Below are 20,888 nucleotides of genomic sequence, written 5' to 3'. Positions count from 1 at the left end.
ATTTAGATAACCAAGTATTATGTATGGTCATTACATTCAAGTATCCAAGTAGTATGTATGGTCATTACATTTATGTAACCATGAAGTAGCCTATGTATGGTCATTACAAGTATTATGTATTGTCATTACATTTAGGTAAAAATGGTTTATGTATGACTATTACATTTATTATATGTTCTTTTTAATAATGCTATGTATCTCTTTGTGCCATTAGTTATTTTGCCTTCTTAGCCACAAAAAATGTTATTTATGATATTTGTTTGAAAGGCATTGATCATGCATTAACTGATTTTTATTAAGTAATGGGAATGATAAAAGTCAAACAATCCAGTAGATTGCTAGCATTTCTAAGTAAAGTAATGAAATGTCTTTTAATTAACGAATTAATTTAAGAAATCTTTTTCCATTTGATTTCTTTCTATTGGGGTGTTTTGGGGCCAGTGTCTTGTATGGGCCAGTTGGTAAAGAGAACAGTTTTGAAGGACATGGTCAGCACTCTGTTGACACTCCACGTGGGCAGTTTTCGCTGGTTCCAATTTTAAACTTAAGGTACATATGTATGTATGGAATCAAACAACTTGACTTATAAATCAAATAAATCAGCTCCAACAACAGAATAAATATTGCCGGGCGCATTAGTATAGACTTAGCCAATCAAAAAATATAGTCTTAACCCTAGGAAGAGGTAAACTCATCCGGATAACATAGGAAAACAACAACCTGACTAACAAATTTGAAATTCGTTTTTCTTACATAAAAAGACAGCTAAATGAAAGGAAATTGGGTCAGAATCACTGGAAAATGGACAAGCACATTATACAGCCGCTAGTTTTATAATAAATATTAAAATAATTATTTAATGACCACAAAAACAGCGAATGTCCGAATTCATGTAATGACCGAATTAAATAAACTACTATAGACCTAAAGATATAACCATGATATAACTAGATCATGGAAAATGGACAAGCACATTATACAGCCGCTAGTTTTATAATAAATATTAAAATAATTATTTAATGACCACAAAAACAGCGAATGTCCGAATTCATGTAATGACCGAATTAAATAAACTACTATAGACCTAAAGATAACCATGATATAACTAGATCATGATGAGTAGATCCAGATCTAGAATCTAGATCTAGAATTCTAGATTTAAATAAATTAAATACTAAAATTATACCTCAGTAGACTGAGTGGTGACAGTAGACGAGTAGTAGATCCTAAATAAAAAATCTAGATTCTGATAGATCTATTCTAGATCTATAAATTATATTATAATTTATATTAATAAAAATCATTAAATCTGACATATTGTCTATAGTGACTATAGTTATAGTAGTCACTAAGTCAGTAGTGGCTTATAATATAATACTAGTCTATATTAAGTATATAATTATTATAATATATTCTATATCTATTTTACTTACTATAGTGTTTATAGTGATTACAGTCTAGATCTAGCTTAGGGCTTGGCTTAGACGGCTTAGTGTCTAGAGTCTAGATTAACTAGATATATATAATTATATAGATTCTATCTAGACTAGAATAATCTCTAGAGGTCTATATTTAATTTTAGATCTGCAAAAATCTGTATATTATTATTCAATATTGTATCCATTCCAGTGGCGCTACAGCCCATGGAGGGCTCTGGCCTGGTTTAACACATACATCTTTCCATTCAGATCTCTCCTGGGCCTTTCATCTCCACGCCCTAACCCCAAGCTGCTTCAGATCTGCTTCCACGTCATCTATCCATCGCATTCGGGGTCTGCCTTTGGGTCGCCTGCCTTTTGGTTTTTGCCTGTATACGATTTTCGCCCCTCTGTTGTCTGACATTCTTTCAAGGTGACCTGCCCAACGTAGTCTGTTCTTTTTTATTTCGTTCACTATTGGTGGGTCTTCATATAATTGATATAACTCATGGTTAGTGCGTGTCCTCCACCCTGTTTCATCCTGTATGGCACCATAGATTTTCCTAAGAATTTTTCTTTCCCAAGTGTTAAATCCAATGACATTACCTACCATTTCCTTTTTAACAGCAAAACCTGTACCTAAGTTGTTAGTGCTTCCACCACTATAAAATATAGTATACTCCTTGGTTCTGAGAATGTCCGAGTCTTTCCACCTGATTTCCTGTAGGGCAACAAGGGGTATCCTATATTTCTTTAACACTTCAGTAAGTTGGGCTAGCGCACCTGCTCTATAAAGGCTTAGCACGTTCCATGTCGCAAAACAAAAATCATGTCCTTTTCCAGGCCTAGGTCGTTTTCCATTGAGATCTGTCCGGGTTTTCTTGTGTGTATTAGCTTTCGTAACAGTATTTTTTATATGACAGAGTTGTTAGCCCTGTGCATAACCATCTGGGGGCTGCCCCTTTCAGCTCTCTGGATAGCTGCCTTTATTTTCGGGTAAGGTGCCCTAGCCTTTGTGGATCCCTCCACTTCCTGCAAGGCAGCAGGTTTGATTTTGGTCCACCTCGGGTATTTTATTTCCCCGGTACCCACCATATCTGGAGGGCATTCCCCTATCCGCCACCTGGGGAGGCGCTCGATGGGAGATCAAAAACTCCACACGAGATTCAATATTGTAGACTATAAAAATAATAATAGATTTTAGTGTAACTCAGTAATCTATTACCCTGGCCTATCTAGACCTATTAATAATATTATCTTATCAGATCTTATAAAATGCAGATGTTACTTCAAAAACAAAAAAAAAAAAGATGATTGCTTCCTATGTGGAGAATGCCTAATGAATTTGTTTTTGTTTTTTTAATTTACACAGAGAGGGAAGGAGAAGATGGCAGTGTTTTATGAGAAATGATGTAATAACTACTACTAGTACTAGCTGTGTAATGGCCTCTAGTATTGTAAAGAATGAGCTTGACTCTGACAGTATTAATATTGTTCAAGATATAGACACAAAATCTGGACCTAATACGTATACACCAAATGCCAGTGTCAATGATACATCTTCCAATATCAATGATGTAAATATACCTCCGTGTAACTTGCAAAGTACTGCCAATGACAACTTGCAAAACAAACTCACAGAAAGTAAGGAACATTTGGATGTTAGCAATAACAAACCAACAGAAAATGAAAGTGTTGATGGTAAACCATTGCAGAATGAGTTTCATGGTCCAATACTACCCAGTGTGAATTGTCCAGAGAAAATAGTAAGAGAGTAACTATTTAATTGTCAGTTTTAATAAAATGTTTGTTTTACATGTTTTGGGTGTTTTGCTTCAGAATTGAAGATAATCTACTTTCTAGTCCAAACCTCCTGCAGGACGATGAGTGTTGCAATGTGCAAGGTATGAACCTGGGACCATTGAATGATGGTCCAGCATGCATACCACACAATCAGGCAGCCTGTAATGTGATATCAGTGAAGTAAAAGTAAAAAAAAGTAAACTTCCCCTTTCAGACCTTGCGATCTATAAGACAGATGATGTTAAGGTTAATGAGCAGGGTGTATGTGGCTAGCACAATGAGCAACTGCCTTTACTTTCCCCTAACCCTAACCAGTTTCATGTACCCATTAGTGTTGGGTGGACTCAGGGGCACCTGAAAAATCTAGAAAATTCAAAATCCCAGTCTTCACCAAGATTCTAACCCAAGATCCCAGGTTCAGAAGCCAAGTGCTTAACCACTCAGCCACCACGAACCCATAATATCCGTGAAGTGGCATACCTAATATCACGACATGTCAAGTAACATTGAATTGTTAAAGAGCAAATCATTAGATTAGATTAGGTTACTGCCTAATAATGTGGGATATGTTCTAAACTGCTGTCTCAATGGTACCTAGTTCAAACAAAGTGGGTATGTATTTAGATAGGTGGTTTCTGTATGAATAGACATTTCTTTCAGATATGTTTCTTTCCTTCTGACAGACTTTTTGCTGGTATCTTCTGCTATGCCTTGTAATTTTATTTATGGCGCTGTGCCAAGATGTACAGACCTATAGGTCTTATGAATACAGCAAATTAAGCTTTGCTTAGAATTCATTACTTTTTTTTATATTAGCAACTCATTTTTTTCAAAAGTTAATCTAGTGTAAGAAAATGCAGTTTGTACAAGTGTTACTTACTTGTTTGTGAATGTTGTTCGTATTTGCATCTATATTGTTATTGGTAAAGTAGTTATGCTGAGGTGGTCAATTGTAGTCAAACTGAATTTCCGTTTCACGGTTGGATTAGACCTTATCTTACAAAATGAATCCATAAATTTGAAAAGCTTGATGACAGTTTAGTTCTGTGCAAATGAAAACATCAGAATTTACTGTTTTAGTTCAAACATTTGAACAACTATTCTAGAAAGAAATATTTCAATACAGAATATAGTGTAAGAAATTGTTAATTTTTTGTCAGAAATCATATAGAAAAATGTTGTTTAAAATTAGACAGTTAAGTATTTTGATGAAGATTTCATTTCATATATTATGTAGAAATATTATTTTAAGTCATTTTAGTACTTTATGATGTTTCTATTTGTTCTAGATTCAACATTATTACTATTTATTTAGTATTTAGTTATTAGACATTGTTTAAAAACACAAGTGTTTCTCTCTGATAAATCCACTTATAATTGTGCTTCAGATATTATGCCTTGACTTGAGTGATGAGATGAACACAACAACATTCAAATCAAAAGCTGGGTATTTTTTTTTATTATTATTTATTAGGAAAACTTTCTATGTTTATGTCTTACATAATAGTGGAAAGAAATGTGTCATGTAAACTGATAATATTTTTTTTCAGGGATAAATATTCAGGATTAGAACTTGGGAAAAGAGCCATTCGAATGTTTGTTTTACATAAGAGTCAAATGAATCCAAAACATGAATTTGCATTTCTTATATTTCATGAGGACTCCACCATGGTAACTGTGCTTGCACTTTATATGCTAGTTAGACTTTCAATTTTATATTGGATAGGAGGTAGTTACTGCTATAATGTTATGTTTTAAGTTAGCTGTGATGTAAAAAAAAAAAAAAAAATCATTTAGTTGAATTCTTGGTTGGAGTTGGTTTTATATTTTAGATTTAAAAAAAAAAATGAAAACTAATGTTTGAAAAAATTAGTTATTTATACTGAAATGTTTGTAAAAAGATTTGTCTAAATAGAATTAATAATTGTATGTAAAATATATGTCTATGAAGATGTTATATAGTATGTATCTATTTATACTAATCTCAGTATCTTCTAACTTCTTAGATTCAGTCTTTCACACCCAGAGCTCAAGATATTCTTACAGCTTTGGATGACAGTATTATAGAAACTCACAAGTCTGGCCCATTCAATCTGGCAAATCTATATGAAACAATGTAAGCATCTGGAATCATTTAACTTTTCAAGATTTATTGAACAGTGTTTCCCCTACGAAAAATTCCATTAGGGAATTAAAGTGTAGTTCATCCCTATGATCCCTTTGACAGCTGAGAAGAATGTATCTCAGTGGACCCAAGGCACTCTACATCTAATCCGGTTTTAAAGCTCTACAATATATAAAAAAGTAAAGTTCCCCTTTCAAACCTTGTGGTCTGTAGAGCAGATGATGTAAAGGTCATCTGTTTCTGTGTTCTACAGTTAATGAGGGCGCCATGTGGCCAGCACAACTACCAATGGCCTTTAATTTTCCCCAACTAATATCAGGTACCTGAACAACTGAAGAAAACAGCACACTATTTTTCCTTGGCACAGTCTGCAAAAGAGCTGACAGCTCAGCAGCAAAAAACTGGCTAGAAGAAGAATATCAGGTACCCATTAGAGCTGGGTGGACTGAGAGGTGCCCAAAGGTCCTGAAATTAAAAATCCCAGTCTTCACCAGATTCAAACCCAAGACCCCCGTTTGAAAGCCAAGCCCTTTACAACTCAGCCACGGCATGATGAGGTTATATTAACAATACTCTAGCTGAGATTGCTTTTGTAGCCTGAACCAGTAGAAATCTTTTTATGATTGAATCAGGCATATTATTACTAGAATCTAGTACCGGTAGATAGCAAAATAGATAAATAAATAGTACAACTGCTTGTACAGTCATTAACATGTTTGTGTCTTGTTTAAGCAAAGCTAATATAGAAGTACCAGCAGCCAATGAGACCTGTGAACTGCTACCTCCTCCTTATATCGTCAGGGTCATCTTGGTCTATGGGAGATCTCAAAGTGTTCCAGTTGTAACAAATACCACAGTAAGTATTATTCTAGATTTGTTCTGAGTAGAGAAGTATAACTTAGGGCTTGTCTCACTATTAAAAAAAGGCAAAAGGCCCATCTTGCGATCTAAGGGAGCAAATGATGTAAAAATCATCTGTTTCTATAACGAGAGTGTCATGTGGCCAGCTCAATGACCAACTGCTATTACTTCTCCAGCGTCAGGTTCTCTCGTTAGATTTGGGTTCAAAAACCCAGTCTTCACCAGGATTCAAACTCGAAATCCCTCATTTGGTAGCTAGGTTCTTAACCACTTCACCATCTCTCACTGTACATGATACACAATCTTATGGCTTGTGTTTTGAAAGTGATGGGGAAAAAAAGTTATGAAAAATATAAACTATTACTTGATAATTTTCGTCACTGACTGCCGATTTAAATGGATTTACATATTTAAATGTAAATAGCAATCAACAAAATACATAAAAATGTAGAAATATGGATAGAGATAAGAATAGTGAATTGTGATGGTTTGATACACTACTAACTTAATAAAATTGAGAAACTAAAAGAGAATGATATGAACGGCTCATTTTCTATTTCTTCTGACAATGTAAAGTTGAACAGATATTGACGAAGGTTTAACAACATGAATCATTCTCAGTGGCATATTTTGTAAACAAATTATAATTCATACCAATACAAAATGACACTACAGTTTGCTTACATTCTGCACAGTCACATTTACTGGATTGCATTCTGATCTAAAATAGTTTTAGTTGACCATTTCAGCATGTTTTTTTTGCAATGAAATTTTCAATTTTTTAAACTTAGCAATTGTATCTTAGATTTGGTTCTTTGTATATTTTTTTTTTTTTAGTGTGGGGTGGAAGTTCTCATAAAAATAATACTTATTATATTTACAGGCTAAGGAAGAGCTGGAGTCCTCGCCTTACTTCTTTACAGATGTGCTCTACATCCATGAATCTCCGTCAGAACTCAACCAATGTGAGGTATGTTTACTCTTAGCTCCGGAGATCAGAAGGATGCATTTTGCCTTAATTTCTTTAAATTATAGTATTTTCTGGAATTAAAAAACAAGATAGAAAAATATTTTTTTTAAGAAATTAAAATAACACTTTTTCTAGACACGAGAGAAATATTTTCAAATCCTTTCTATAAACAATGAATTGTTTCTAATTAGATTTAAACATTGTTTTGCACATTTGATATACAATCATTTAACAAATGTGCTTTTTTTTTTCTTGCTCAATTTTTTGCTAATAATTAGTAAATTTGTTTTTTTTTTTTTTTTTCATTATTTGCAAATTAAGCTTTAAACCAAAGCAATAATTATTTTAAGAAATTATTGATTCAATAAATTAAAGCTATATTGAAAGGAACTTAAGTTAAATGGATGTTCTACTGAAAAGAAGTTAAGTTAAATAGATGTTCTATTGAAAGGAACTTCAGCTAAATAAATGTTCTATTGAAAGGAACTTAAAGCTAAATAGATGTTCTATTATATTTAGACAACTTTTGTTTTATCATTTTTCTGATAAATTTAGAGTGTTTGTTTTCTGTCGAAATTCTCTCTTGTCATCAATGTTGTGTAATAATTTGTTTGGTAGGAGATATTCAATGTGTTGTGCAAGTTGGATCACAATGGCTTCTCCTACATATTTGAAGTATGCAAGTATACACCAATATTGAACAGTGGCGCCAAGCTGTTGGCTCATCCGCTGCAACGCCCTCGTCAGCTTGAAGCGTGTTACAAATTAAAACAGGAGGAAGCCGTTTCTTGAAACCAAAATCAAAATGACGAGTTGAATAGGATATTCTTTTGTTAAATTGAATTTTATTATAGCATAGTGAAGTATTAATTGAACGTTGGCAAGACTTTGTACATGTATTCTTAATAGTAACTAAGCTGCCAGTACCAATAACCTGTTGGGGATCCATGTCCAGTAAAAGCAATTTAGCTTAGATGCTGCCCATTTGGATGACAACGAACTAACTATTAATTTTTTCCCCTTTCTCCAAGGTTTTATAAAATGTGAGCGGCTGTCTTCATTTCCGAAGATTAAGGATGAATAATTTATATGTACTAATTAAGTGTTTCACTCAGTATGTAAAAAAAATCTACTTTTTTTTTTCACACTACAGAAATCTTAAAATTTGTAAATCTTATCTTATAAATTACTTATGAATCTTTTAAAGAAGATTATTGCATTGTACACTCATCCACATGTTTATGTATTTGTTCATCAGCTGACTGACTCCGCTAACAAGAGTTGTAATTATAAGGAAATGAATATGAAAGAATTTAAATCATAAGTTTATAGCAGTAATTCTAAATCAAAACATAACATTACATAGGAACAATGTTTTGTAATGTCAAGATGACTTTTTTGACATTGTTTGAAGCCATAAATAAATCTTAAGATTACTTTCTGGAAAGTATTTGCATTCAAGATGGTAACAGCTATAGAGTAGTCTGCAATTTGCATTATATAAATAATGCTATAGTTACTTAATGCAAAGCTTCTGAAGTGAGTCTATCTCTATAAAGTTATAAAATTTGTCACTATCCTATAGAGTTTACCTATTACACTAATAGTGCAGATATACTACATGTCTTATTAAGCCCTACAGATTACCAAAGTCAGTGCTTGTCTTGTCCTGAATTCTTAAATTTTGACGACTGTATTGTATACCTCACATTACTTATAAAATTCCTAGTAAACCTATTTGCAAGTATGTGTACAGTTAATGCATAATTGAATTTATTAACAAAGATTTTAACACAGTCTGTTATTTATACTTATTTGCTATTATTTTCAGTGTTAGGGTTAAACAATTTCTGTGCACATTTTAGCACTGTAGAGTCAAATTTAGGAGCTCACTATTTTTAGTTGGCAACATTGACCCTCAATTTAGGGTCCTTGACATTGCTTAGTTTATTATGATAATTTCCAAAAACTATATATTTAAATAATTAAGGGACTAGTTTCTACTAGCAAGAAAACACTATAGCTAAACAGGGACTAATCTATTTCTCTGCAAATGTACCAACTGTATCTGACTTTCCAGCCTTATCCATAATCTATTGTTCTTGACCTAATAGATAGAATACAGTCTGCCTGATTTTTTGGTATGGCTCTGGGCTGTCATCTCAATGGTCTCAGGTTCAAACCCTACCCGCCTCCATAACCTGCTGTCTTGCACTAGGTTTTGGTTAGAATGTAAGAATCAATTCTGAAACCTGTAAAACAGAACAAAATAGATTTATAGACAGAACTGTCTTTGTACTTTAAGTTTAAGCATTTTTTCACTGGACTGTATTTTTTTAGAGTACCATTTAGGCAGTGTGTTTCTTTTTAAGATACTATTTTGGCATTTTAGGGTTAAGATTAGTTTTTTTGTTTTTTTTGTTTTTATATTAACCTAGCTCAGAAAACTGGGAATGGAAGTTGTCATTTAGAAATTATTTGCATTTGTTTTAGTACTTTTAAAAACGTGTATGCATTCCAATAAAATCTTTTATTCTGAAATATTTATCATATTAATAATAATAATTTTTGTTTGTACTTGGTTACATTTATAAATTTATTGCTTTTCGTAAAACTATTTCTTTTTGTGACAGTTTCACTTTGATTTACTCCAGTGTGTTGTTACCGATTTTCTCCTCTGTTGGTTAAAGTGAACCTATTATATTAGTATAAATTGATAATGGACTAAGAAGTTTTTTCTGTCGTAGCTTATCTTATGAAATATAGACTTATTTCAAAAAAGAAGTTTATTACGTCCTATGTTCCTAAGTCAAACTAGTCATGCATGTTAATCAATGACTTAAATTCTGCCATATCGTTGGTTTTCCTGGTTGATGTAATAGTTTATCAAGACAATACTCATACTTAGACCATGTTTTTTTTTTTTTCAAATGTGCCGATGCATTATGTTACTTAAAACATTTGTTCTCATCAGGTTATTCTTGTTCATTTTTTTCTTTTAAAAAATTACATTTGAGAAAATTCTTGTTAATTATGTGAGGGTTGTTGCTGTGTTCATTGTTAAATGTTTTGATATTTTCAATCTCTAAAAGGAGCTGCAATTCTCAGTCTGCTGTTAGTATTAAATTCATCAGGGTTTAAAATATTGAATAAGCAAAATGGTCAGTGAGACAAAGTTTTGTATTTTTCAATTTCTGGCAGAGAGACAAACAAAGAGATATATATAAACATTGTTCATTCAATTATAGAGGCTATTTGTATTGCTAGAAAAAAAGTTGTATAGTTACTGTAAGAACTAAATTGTTATTAAAACATTAAGTCTGTCAGGGCCTCTGATTTAACTGATAGAAAGTGTACTAATAAAGTGTTGCCTTTGTCATTTAGATGTTGACTGTCAATGTCATTGATGTTTTTCCTGATTGAATGTTGGCTATTGGTTGTCAATGATACACACACACAAAGTTTTTATTTATGAGGTAATATTTGAATATGTTAAGTAACTTAGCTATAAAAAGATATCAATTCATTGTATGAAAGTTGAATATAACAATAAAGCTGACATATTGCCTTCTGCTATGTGATCAATCGCATTTCTATTTATTTCATATTTTGCTAATTTTATTGATTTCCTTCAAGCCTGACTATACAACAGTCCTCTGATTTAAGATGTTACATTTGGCACATTAAGATCATCATCCCAGTGGCACTACATCTCATGGAGGGCACTGGCCTGCTTTAGCACATCTCTCCATTCTGATCTAGCCTGTGCTTTATATTCCATGCCCGGACTTAAAGCTGTTGTAGATGGTGCACTAACTCTTACTCTCCATAATTATTTCCCTTGTTCTGGTAGTATTATTCATTTTGCTCATTTGTATTGTATTCCACTATCCTGTTCAGATTAAATGCCAATAACATTTTTGTTTGTTATCAGGAAATGTTATATTTGGTATAGAATTATAGGAGAATGCATGCTCTTTTTACAGGTTCAAATTCTGGTGAAAACTGGGATTGTTAAATTTGGGTACCTGACATTATTTAGGGAAAAGTAAAGGTGGTTGACTTGCCCAATACATCTCAAGGTCTGAAAGGGTCACGTAACTTAACACACTTAACACTAAATTTTAAAAAAATGGCTGAAAAAGTGCATTTTGGTCTAAATTAATTTTTAATGATGCCCCTGTGAAATGACTAAAAAGTGTATTAATTGTGGTCTTTAATTTTCCAAAACAAAATGTGTCATGGTCGTCATGGACACACTTTTAACCACACTAGAAATTCTCTAATTAAAAAATCATATTTTAAAAAAAATGATAACTTATAGTTTCTGCAGCTAATGATGAATAAGAATGTCTTTTGAGTAATACAGTGACCAAAACAAAAAATAATTTTTCCTAACCTACAACCAGAGATCTTCTTCTTGGTCAGAGTGACTTGGCAGAATTTAAGTCATTGGTTAATATGCATGACTAAATGCATGACGCATAGGACGTAATCATCTTCTTTTTTGAAGTAACGTCTGTATTATATAAGATAAGAGTGAAATAAAACCACAACAAATTTCTGAGTTTATAAAGTATTATCTGTTCTATGATTAACAAACCGTAGGTGAAAAATAAAGGACACATGATAATATCTTTCTTACACAATTTATTGAATAGATTGTACAACTAGACATCTATTGCTGCATGAAGACATTGGACAAAATCAAAATGTTTTTATTAGCTTGGAATCAATTTTTTTTTTTTGATGTACTTGCACAAGTGTGATAATGGCCTATGAAAATAATTTTGTTTGATAACCCATTCTTTTATCTTTATATTAGAGAAAAAGTATATATGTGACCAAGTCTTTGTCTTAAAAAGGTTTTTGAGAAAAATTAGTACCTGGTTAGGATTTCATTTTTTTAAAAATGCATAAAAAAACACATTGGCAAGTAGATTATTAACAAAAATTTTGATTATTTAATAAATGCTAGAAAATGAATACTTTTGGTCAGCATCACACTTATAGACAGATGTGTACAACCAGAGTTCACCTCTCCCTAGAAGCCAGATCAAACAACTGCCTAATCACCAGTGACATAGCTGAAAGGGGGGGGGGGGGGCCCAAATGTGTTTGAAATTGTTTTTTACATTAAATTTTACACAAAATGCAGGGGCCCTAAAGAGGCAAGCCCCCCGACCCCCAAATGATGGCCAATTCCTAGCTATGCCACTGCTAATCACTTTTCTTCTGGCGGCACTGTCTACATATTTTCTTCCTGCTACCCCAAACCAAGCTGAACCCGACCCATACCAATAGTGTCTCATAAGCATTTTGATCCCCCACCAAACACACCAAAGTACTGATGATCTATTTTCAAAAGCTGTAAAACCGCATTAGAAACATCGTTTTCATATTAGAAACATCGTTTTCATAATATTTCAGCTTAAATCAAAAGAGCAGTCTTACTGAATTTAGACCATTCCATGAGCCATCATCGCATTGTGCTTGACAGAAAAGTATTGAACATTTTGGACAGATATATTTGCTGTTTAAAAAAAGGTTGGACAAAAAAACAAAAAGATAACTGTAAAATGTGCTGAAAAGAAATAACCTGTTTAAAGTATTGGACAGAAATGAAAAAAAAAAGGGATGGCCAAAAATGTAGGACACTATTTCATTGTTTCACTTGTTGAAATCACGAGAATAAAATAAAATGCAATTCTATTTACAGACGTAAAACTATTTTAAATTGTTATTTACAAATAAATAAACCGTGTGTTCAACATTATTTATAACTCAGGGTTATAGCGTAACTGTGTTTAAAGATCTTCAAACTTAAGGTAGTTATGAGAGATTGCTATTCATCTTTACGTTAACAAAATTTATATCAATGTTATTGAGACTAATGAAAGTGTCAGCTTAAATTAAAAAAAAATTTTTAACCAACTGATAAGATATGCCAGGATGTGCCCAAAGTTGTTTTTTTTTTTTTAACAAAGCTTATATTTTTACTCACTCCGTCTGTGTGAGAGGATTCTTTCACACTTGATTTCTCCCTCTTCCCATTCTTGAATCAAGTTGAAATGTTGCAAAAATTATTAAATGTTGATGACAACACATGAATCAATTAAAAAAAGAATAGGTAATCAATTAGTGGTAATTAATTATTTGATTTTGTTCCAAATAGAAAAAGGGAGATAAACCTAGCAATACTGAGTGATATGGCAGTGATTAAAAAGTGCTCACTTAATATAAGCTTTGTTTTTTAAAAGATTTTTTTTTTTTTTGCTTATTTACAAAGTATGGTTAAAAATAATTCAAATATAGACAGCAAGTGCAGAGGCCAACACTGTACATTAATAAGCTGTTTCATTATTACTTTTGAACATCTCATCCTGGTACTCTGTAGGTACTATGAACACAACTTCTATGTCAGAATTCTATGAACATATCTTTACTACACATAGTTCATGCCACTCAAACGTAAGTAGTCACACCAACACAAAACAAAATGAGTTCTTTTGAGTATATTATTTACAACACATCCCCTTGAGAGCAGGAATGTTATGACCAAATGTCTCAAACTCAGATAATAAACACAAAATTAGATATTTACTGTACCTTTCCTATCACCCAAACTTTGTAGGTCATAAAACAATTTGGTTGAATTATTTTCTAACTATGGGATTGTTACTCAAATACCAATCTTGCCCTCAAGGTACAAATATGTACATGTCTTTCACATGATCAGATCTGATGCTTACAGTATTTACAATGAGAACATGGAAAATCATTTAGGTGAATGCTTACTTGAATATTTGTAAGGTTAAGACAAAAGAATTCAAAGTGAAGTGTGCCTTTTTTTTCATTTTGAACCAGTTAAACTATCAATAGAGTTGAGTGTAAATAATTATCAAATATTAATCACATATCAAGAGATTGTTCGACATAGGCTACTGATGACAAAACCTGAAAGGCTGCATTTGCAATGATGACAAAATCTTTGCAGATAAAACAAGTTTTTGATTGGCTACATATTAGCCAGTGTTATTACAATAACTTCATTTCCAAAGAGAATAGGCCAAAGCTTGAAAATTCTAGAATATAAGCAAAAGCCAAATGAGTTATTAATTCTATTTTTAGAGTAACAATGTCATCCCACAAGTCAGTTATTGCACATCACCACATGCTGTACTCGATATCCTCATTACCAAAGACTTTAAAGTAGCCCAGTATAGTCAGAAACACCACGGTGTTACCAGAGATGACCAGTGCACATGCTCCCCACTGGATCTGAAAATAAATAAGCACTACACAATTAACAGTTAACTAATGTCAATTCTATCATAGTCAAGTCAATGCATCAAGATTTAGACAAAACAGTCATTATAGTCATTATAATCATGGAAGCTTAGTATCAAATGACGCATCGCTCTCAAGGGAAGTTGATAACCATCTGGCCAGGGCCAGTAGTGCTTTTGGAGGCCTCCAGGTGAGAGTTTGGCAAAATAAATTGCTCTGCCTGCCTACAAAATCAATATCTACCAAGCAGTGGTTCTCTCAACCATTCTATATGGATCTGAGACATGGGTATTATACAGAAATCAACTAAGACTACTTGAACACTTTCACTAAAGATGCTTCATTCCATCATGGACATACAGTGGTAAGACCACACTACAAACAGCAGTGTCCTTGCAAATGCTGGTATGGAGAGTATAGAGGGACTTCTTATGGTCCAACAGTTATGCTGGCCAGGGCAGGCCAGGTATCCCATATGGGGGACAGACATATGCCAAAAGCAGTCTTTTTTGATGAGCTAAAAGGTGGTCAACATAAAAGAGGTGTCCACGGAAATGCTTTAAAGACCAGCTAAGGTGCCATCTTGCTTTAACTTTCATAGAAAAAAGCACCTGATTGCATGCGGCTTCAAAACAAGACAGCTGGAGGTCACTTACCGGTGGACAATGATTATGCCTGTGCTGGATGTGGGAAAATATGTAGCTCACAGCTAGGACAGCAAAGCCGTGGGAAATACTGTGTTTCTCAATTATTTTTGGACTCAAAGACAAGCCTTATTATTATAATCAAAGTATAATTTTTTTTTTTCAAAACCTAGAGGATGATGGACAAAATGAAGTAGAGAATATTGTTTAAGAGTAAATGTCCTCACAATGATCAGCCATCTTTCATTTCCTGAATGTGAACTACGCCACAGACATTCTATCTAAACTTCGAACACTCAAAGACATTAAATATGGCAATCAATGGCTTGAACAATCAGACACCAAGGCCATTAGCCTTTGTAATGATTACCAAAAGCTACAATGAATAGAGCTACAAGTTAAAAAATGTACAACTTGTTCGACCAATTTTAGTTATTCCTTTAGTCACTTCTGCCAAATCCCAATGCATTATCTTCCGACGTAAAACAAATATTTTAAAGGTTTCCTTTCTTATAAATTCTTATTGTATAGATTACAGACATTACTTCAACAAAGAAGCTAATTATGTCCTATGAATTTTATGTATCAATCTAGTCATGCTTGTTAATCAATGATTTTAACTCTACTAAGTCATTGGTTTTCCTGACTGATTGAGACAACATATTCCATTCTCTAATGGCAATAGGGAAGAAATGCACTTGTACAAATTGGTCCTTTAAAAAAAGTATAGATATACAAAATGATTTTGAAAATTTTATTCCAAAAACAAGTTAACAACATGACCAAACAGGGGCTTATAAGTAATATAGCAAAGGTCAACTCTGTTACTAAAAAAATTCTCAATAAAACTTGGCTTATTTAAACTTTGCTAAAATATATTCTTTTCACTTAGAGACTATTAAAAATCTTGCTTACAACTTTGTAATAATAGGTCAATACAAATTAGTTTCTTAACTTTGTTTCATTTAATATCAAGACCTGTTTAAAACTTATAACACGGTAGCTTTCAAACTAGCACTCTTAACTGAGTAGCCCCTCCCCCACCCCCAATAAAATGTTTCAACACTCTGTGGCATTTTACGTCTCGAGAGACGATCTTTTCCCTTTGCAACTTCTTGTGTGACTAAAGAGGCCAATCCTTGATACACAGCTGCGTCCTGGCATCCTGCTCTTTGTAGCACTTCCTCATTGGTTATCTTATCTTGCCACCTTATTTTAAAGATCCGCCTTAGGCATCGGAGGTGGAAGACATTCAGCTTTTTTTCCTGCCATGAGTAGGTTGACCATGTTTCACTTCCGTACAGCAAGGTGCTCAACACACAGGTCCGGTAGACTAGGGCTTTAGTACTGCTAGTCAGCAATATGTTGTCCCAGACTCTTTTCTGCAACCGTGACATGGTGGCCATTGCCTTGGCTATCCTGTTGTTTATGTCTTTATCCAGTAGAGTGTTGTTGGATATGATGGAGCCAAGGTAACAAAAGTGATCAACAATTTCTAGTGGTTGGCCATTAATGCTTACTTGAGGTGCAGTGTTTGTGTTTTGGACAAGTATCTTAGTCTTGCTTTGACTGATGTTTAAGCCGAACTTCTGGCAAGCAGCAGATAGTTTGTCAACCAGGGACTGTAGCTGAATATCAGAATCAGCCACAATAGCTGCATCATCAGCAAACAGGAGTTCCCTGACGAGTAGCTTCCTAACCTTGGTTTTTGCCCGCAGCCTTCAAATAGTGAAAATTACATAGAAATAAAATAATTTCTAAAATCTCCAGATTATTTTTTTCTGATTTGAACTATCATATTCTGTTTACTTGGTGTACAAAATAAAAAAACAACAACTCTAGAATCATACAAACGTATGATAAAGTCCTCAAAGAATCCAGTCCTGCTATACTTACCACTTCCACATGGGCAAGGACAACCGGCAGTCCAATGGAAGAGACCACAATACCAGTTGTGAGGAAAATGCAGAGCTCAATGCAAGCACTACTGGAAGAGTCGTAACTATTTGATAATCTCTTGGCAACAATCGTTGGCAATGGTGACAAGAAGTAGAAAAATAAAACAAACATGGGCCACCAGTTGCTGTAAGCAAATAAAATAAACACTTAAGTACTAGAAGCATGAATAGCAAGAAAAAAAATACATATATAAAGTAATTTTAATGTTGAATTGTTTACAGTTACTCTACCGGAAGTACAATCTAAAAATAGCCCACCAATCAGTGCTTTTAATACAGTACTTGCAAGCGCTACAGGCTAATACAATTGAATGTTGGATAGCAAGATAGGTCAGTACAAATTCCCCGGTCTATAGATAGATAGATAATATGCAAGAAATCAAAATAACTCGACAAAGTCTGATTTTTTAAAATTTGTATTAAAATGAGCTATTCCAATGGCTGAACAAAAATAGATTAACCTTGTAGGGAAACAAAATGGCTACACAGTGATATATAATAGTCTAGGTTTACAATCATATTTCTACTTGTTGTTTACGAGGAAACATTGCGCTTTTCTAATAATTATAAAAAGAGCCAGTCTTACACACAGGACAAAAAAATTCATAATAAAATAATAAAGCACTTGAAGACCATATAAGTTACATTTTTATGCAAAGAAATGGCTGAGCTACTAAAATTAGGTCAAAACAAAAAAAAAATATTTTTCATCTTCCCCCCTAAATTTGGTGTCCCACATAGCTTTCATTGGGATATCGTGGCAAAGAAGTCTCATGTTCGAATCTCGGTGAAGACATGGATTCTGAAAATGGATTTTTAGGATGCCCCTAAGTCCACCCAACCCTAATGAGTATCTGGCATTAGTTGGGAAAAGTAAAGGCAGTTGGTTGTTGTGCTGGCCTCATGACACCCTTGTTAACCATCGGCAAGTTTTACATCATATGCCCTATAGATAGGGGACTTTTTAATGTCTTTAAGGCCCCATTCCTGATTTTTTAAAATCTTTTTCTGATGACCTTAACATTCTTGAAGTCCTTAGACTAAACGCCAAATATCTGTCTTAAACTGCCAATATCAGTAGTTAAGCCACTTTAACACCAAGCCACATGGAGTGAACCATGACGCATAAAGAACGCATCATGGCTTTTATTTATATGCATAAAGAACACATCATGGCTTTTATTTATTTATTTTTTTATGAGAAAAATTCAGGTGCTTCTGAAAATAAATTTAGAAAAATGTAGCTTCATATCTACTTACTCAAATTTTAACTTAGGCAAGGTATATATTTGATTACGCAAGGTTGTCATTGCCAGAAGTGAAAATGGATATAAGCACTCCACTACCTATAAAATGCTTCCTAATGGCAAGCATCTCATATAGCCTCTGACAACCAGTCAAACTCTTGGCCTTCATATGTGGCTCAGATATTGAGTCCGGTGGAACTGATTACACTAACAGGAGAAGGGGCAAAAGTGAATAATTGGCACCTAAACCAGTAAGCTTCTGGCAGGAGGGGCTCGTTAGCCATGGCTGGCTACCCACATAGGAGAAGGAAAACTCGGAATCCAAACCTCTGCTGCATTGCAGCTTTACCCAATCATGGGAAAGCCTTCGAGAGTCAACCCATATTAGACAGTAGAAGGTTTGAAAAAGTGGGTGAAGGTTGAGAGTTAAAAGGGTCATGTTTATTTTTCTGATTGTGTATACTAGATATCTTTAATCACCTGTACGTGCAGAGGATAGTTCACATTCTACTTGCTTGGAATATTATATTAGTAACATGATTGCAAAAGTGTCTGCTTGTAGATAACTGAACGAGTAATATGCTAATGAATAAGTACATTTATAATGTTTATTAAGACATGTACCTTTGAATATAGTTAAGGATTGCATACTTAAGAGAGAGAGAGAGAGATCTGTGAGTAATAGATATAATATTATAGAAATGTACTGGTGACACTAAGAGTTGAAGTTGTTCAAAATAGTTTGTTTTGCTGTTAAGAATAAAAAAAATTGATATACTTACTTGTACTGCGGTAAGGCGCAAGCTAAAACTAAGAAGGTCACTCCAAGAGCGCAAGCAAATGCCAATCCAATCAATCTATTTAGAAAAAACAAAACAGGATTGTGCATTAGAAATAGGATTATTTTAATATAGTATGATTATCAACATAACATACATGGTATGATTCATAATACGAATTTGTCTTATTATATTATTAACAATTATGGGGCAATTTAATTTGTAACTGATCAAGTATATTTTGTAATTTTGAAAAAAAAAACTACGGATAAAAACTGTTAGAAATACTTACGCTTTGAATAGTTTGAAGGGAAGCCACATATGAAACAGAAAGAGAAGAAAAAAAATATGTATAAGAACATAACACTTTATTAACAATACCCATAAAACACTGATCCCCAAACTAAAGCCAGGTCAATTAGTATGCACTTTGGACTCGTTCAGTGGTCGCCATGGTCCCCTGCACACTGCCATCCCCATCGTCCTGTGAAGGTTTGGGCTAGAAAGTAGATTATGTTCTATTCTGACAGAAAACATTTTTACAAAATATATTCAGCCATCAAAACTTCTATCCACAGTCCATTATATTTCCTTAAAGATAGGAGCTATTGGACAACTGGTTGCATTGATGATTGATCCAAACTGTGACGTTTCAGAAATTTATAGAGATCTATGACCATTGGCTTTAAAGGTAAAAGTAAAAGGGCCACTACCATAGAAGTATAATAAGATTATTAAACAATACTACCTTTTATCTGGCTTAAAAATATAAATAGTATGAACTATGAATTACAACACACTAAATTTATTAAATTAGTAAATAATAAATATAAATAAAATTATAAATAATAAATCAATAAATGGAAGCTACTAATACTAATATACTACTATGACGTCTATGAAATGAAGATTTTTTAAATAAAGTTATATGTGTGAGTATTTATTAAAATAATCTAAATCTTAAGTCTAGAATAATATTTTTTAAATCTAAATTAACAAAACATAGAGCTACATTGAAATCATTATCATTTTTTTTATTCATTATCTAGATCTAATTATCTTTATTATAGATCTAGATGTAGATCTAGTAATTATAGTTTATTTATTTTCTTTTTCATTCATATGCCATGGGATCTCAATCAAGAATAAAGTCTAGGTCTAATCTAGGCCTAAGAATCATTTTTAAATTTAAGTAATGGAAAGTCTAATAGCTGGACGAAAAATAAAGTGCGCAGAGACCAAGTAGATCTAGTGCTTAATTTAATAAATCTATAGTCTATGACTAGCGATTTCGATCTAATTCTACCTCTTATGCCAGCCATTTTGTCAACAAAGGGTGACTAGTCTACAGAATTTACGGTGTCTATCTGTATTTTCAGTCTGAAATAGATTTACATATATAGAACTAGGTGTAATATTACTAATATAGGCACTCGGCACATTTCAGACAATGTCTTGCCCATTTAGCTCTATTAAGTATTTATTCTTTATCATTCGTCTACCACGAGACGCTAAAATCTATTACATTTTGACAAATCAATTATTTTAAAACATTAACATACGTTGTTGTCTTTCGATTTAACATTCTTACTCAAACTCATTTTCTAATGTAAGAAATATAATTGGACAAAAGAAAATCCTCTACTGAGGACAAAGACGTAGATGGCGAAAAAATAATCTAAAATAAATCGACCACTTGCGGACAATGGTTATGTCTGCGTTGGATGTGGCAAAATATGTAGGTCACAGGTGTTGCTGCATAACCATGTGAAATACTGCATTTTTCGTTAACC

The 20,888-nt window shown here is 33.2% G+C and overlaps 2 protein-coding genes across 2 annotated transcripts; one reads left to right on the top strand and one right to left on the bottom strand.

Moving 5' to 3' along the window:
- Positions 1 to 385: 385 nt before the first annotated feature.
- Positions 386 to 13,152, top strand: LOC106058720 (BRISC and BRCA1-A complex member 1-like). Its single transcript, XM_056030707.1, has 8 exons — positions 386 to 549; positions 2,791 to 3,184; positions 4,610 to 4,668; positions 4,772 to 4,892; positions 5,228 to 5,337; positions 6,079 to 6,202; positions 7,091 to 7,177; positions 7,796 to 13,152. Exons 2-8 carry the CDS (start codon positions 2,819 to 2,821, stop codon positions 7,967 to 7,969), a joined length of 1,041 nt encoding a protein of 346 aa, XP_055886682.1. The 5' UTR covers positions 386 to 549; positions 2,791 to 2,818; the 3' UTR covers positions 7,970 to 13,152.
- Positions 11,811 to 19,431, bottom strand: LOC106058721 (leptin receptor overlapping transcript-like 1). The gene is made up of 4 exons (XM_013216212.2): positions 19,388 to 19,431; positions 19,099 to 19,173; positions 17,008 to 17,194; positions 11,811 to 14,458 (listed from the first exon to the last, which is right to left on the bottom strand). Exons 1-4 carry the CDS (start codon positions 19,414 to 19,416, stop codon positions 14,345 to 14,347), a joined length of 405 nt encoding a protein of 134 aa, XP_013071666.2. The 5' UTR covers positions 19,417 to 19,431; the 3' UTR covers positions 11,811 to 14,344.
- Between the last annotated feature and the right edge of the window lie 1,457 nt (positions 19,432 to 20,888).

The sequence above is a fragment of the Biomphalaria glabrata genome, chromosome 5 (assembly GCF_947242115.1).
Source record: "Biomphalaria glabrata chromosome 5, xgBioGlab47.1, whole genome shotgun sequence".
In the NCBI taxonomy this organism is placed as follows: Eukaryota; Metazoa; Mollusca; class Gastropoda; family Planorbidae; genus Biomphalaria; species Biomphalaria glabrata.
The sequence above is the reverse complement of the archived record's forward strand: the minus strand, read 5'-3'. Positions and strand labels throughout refer to the sequence as shown.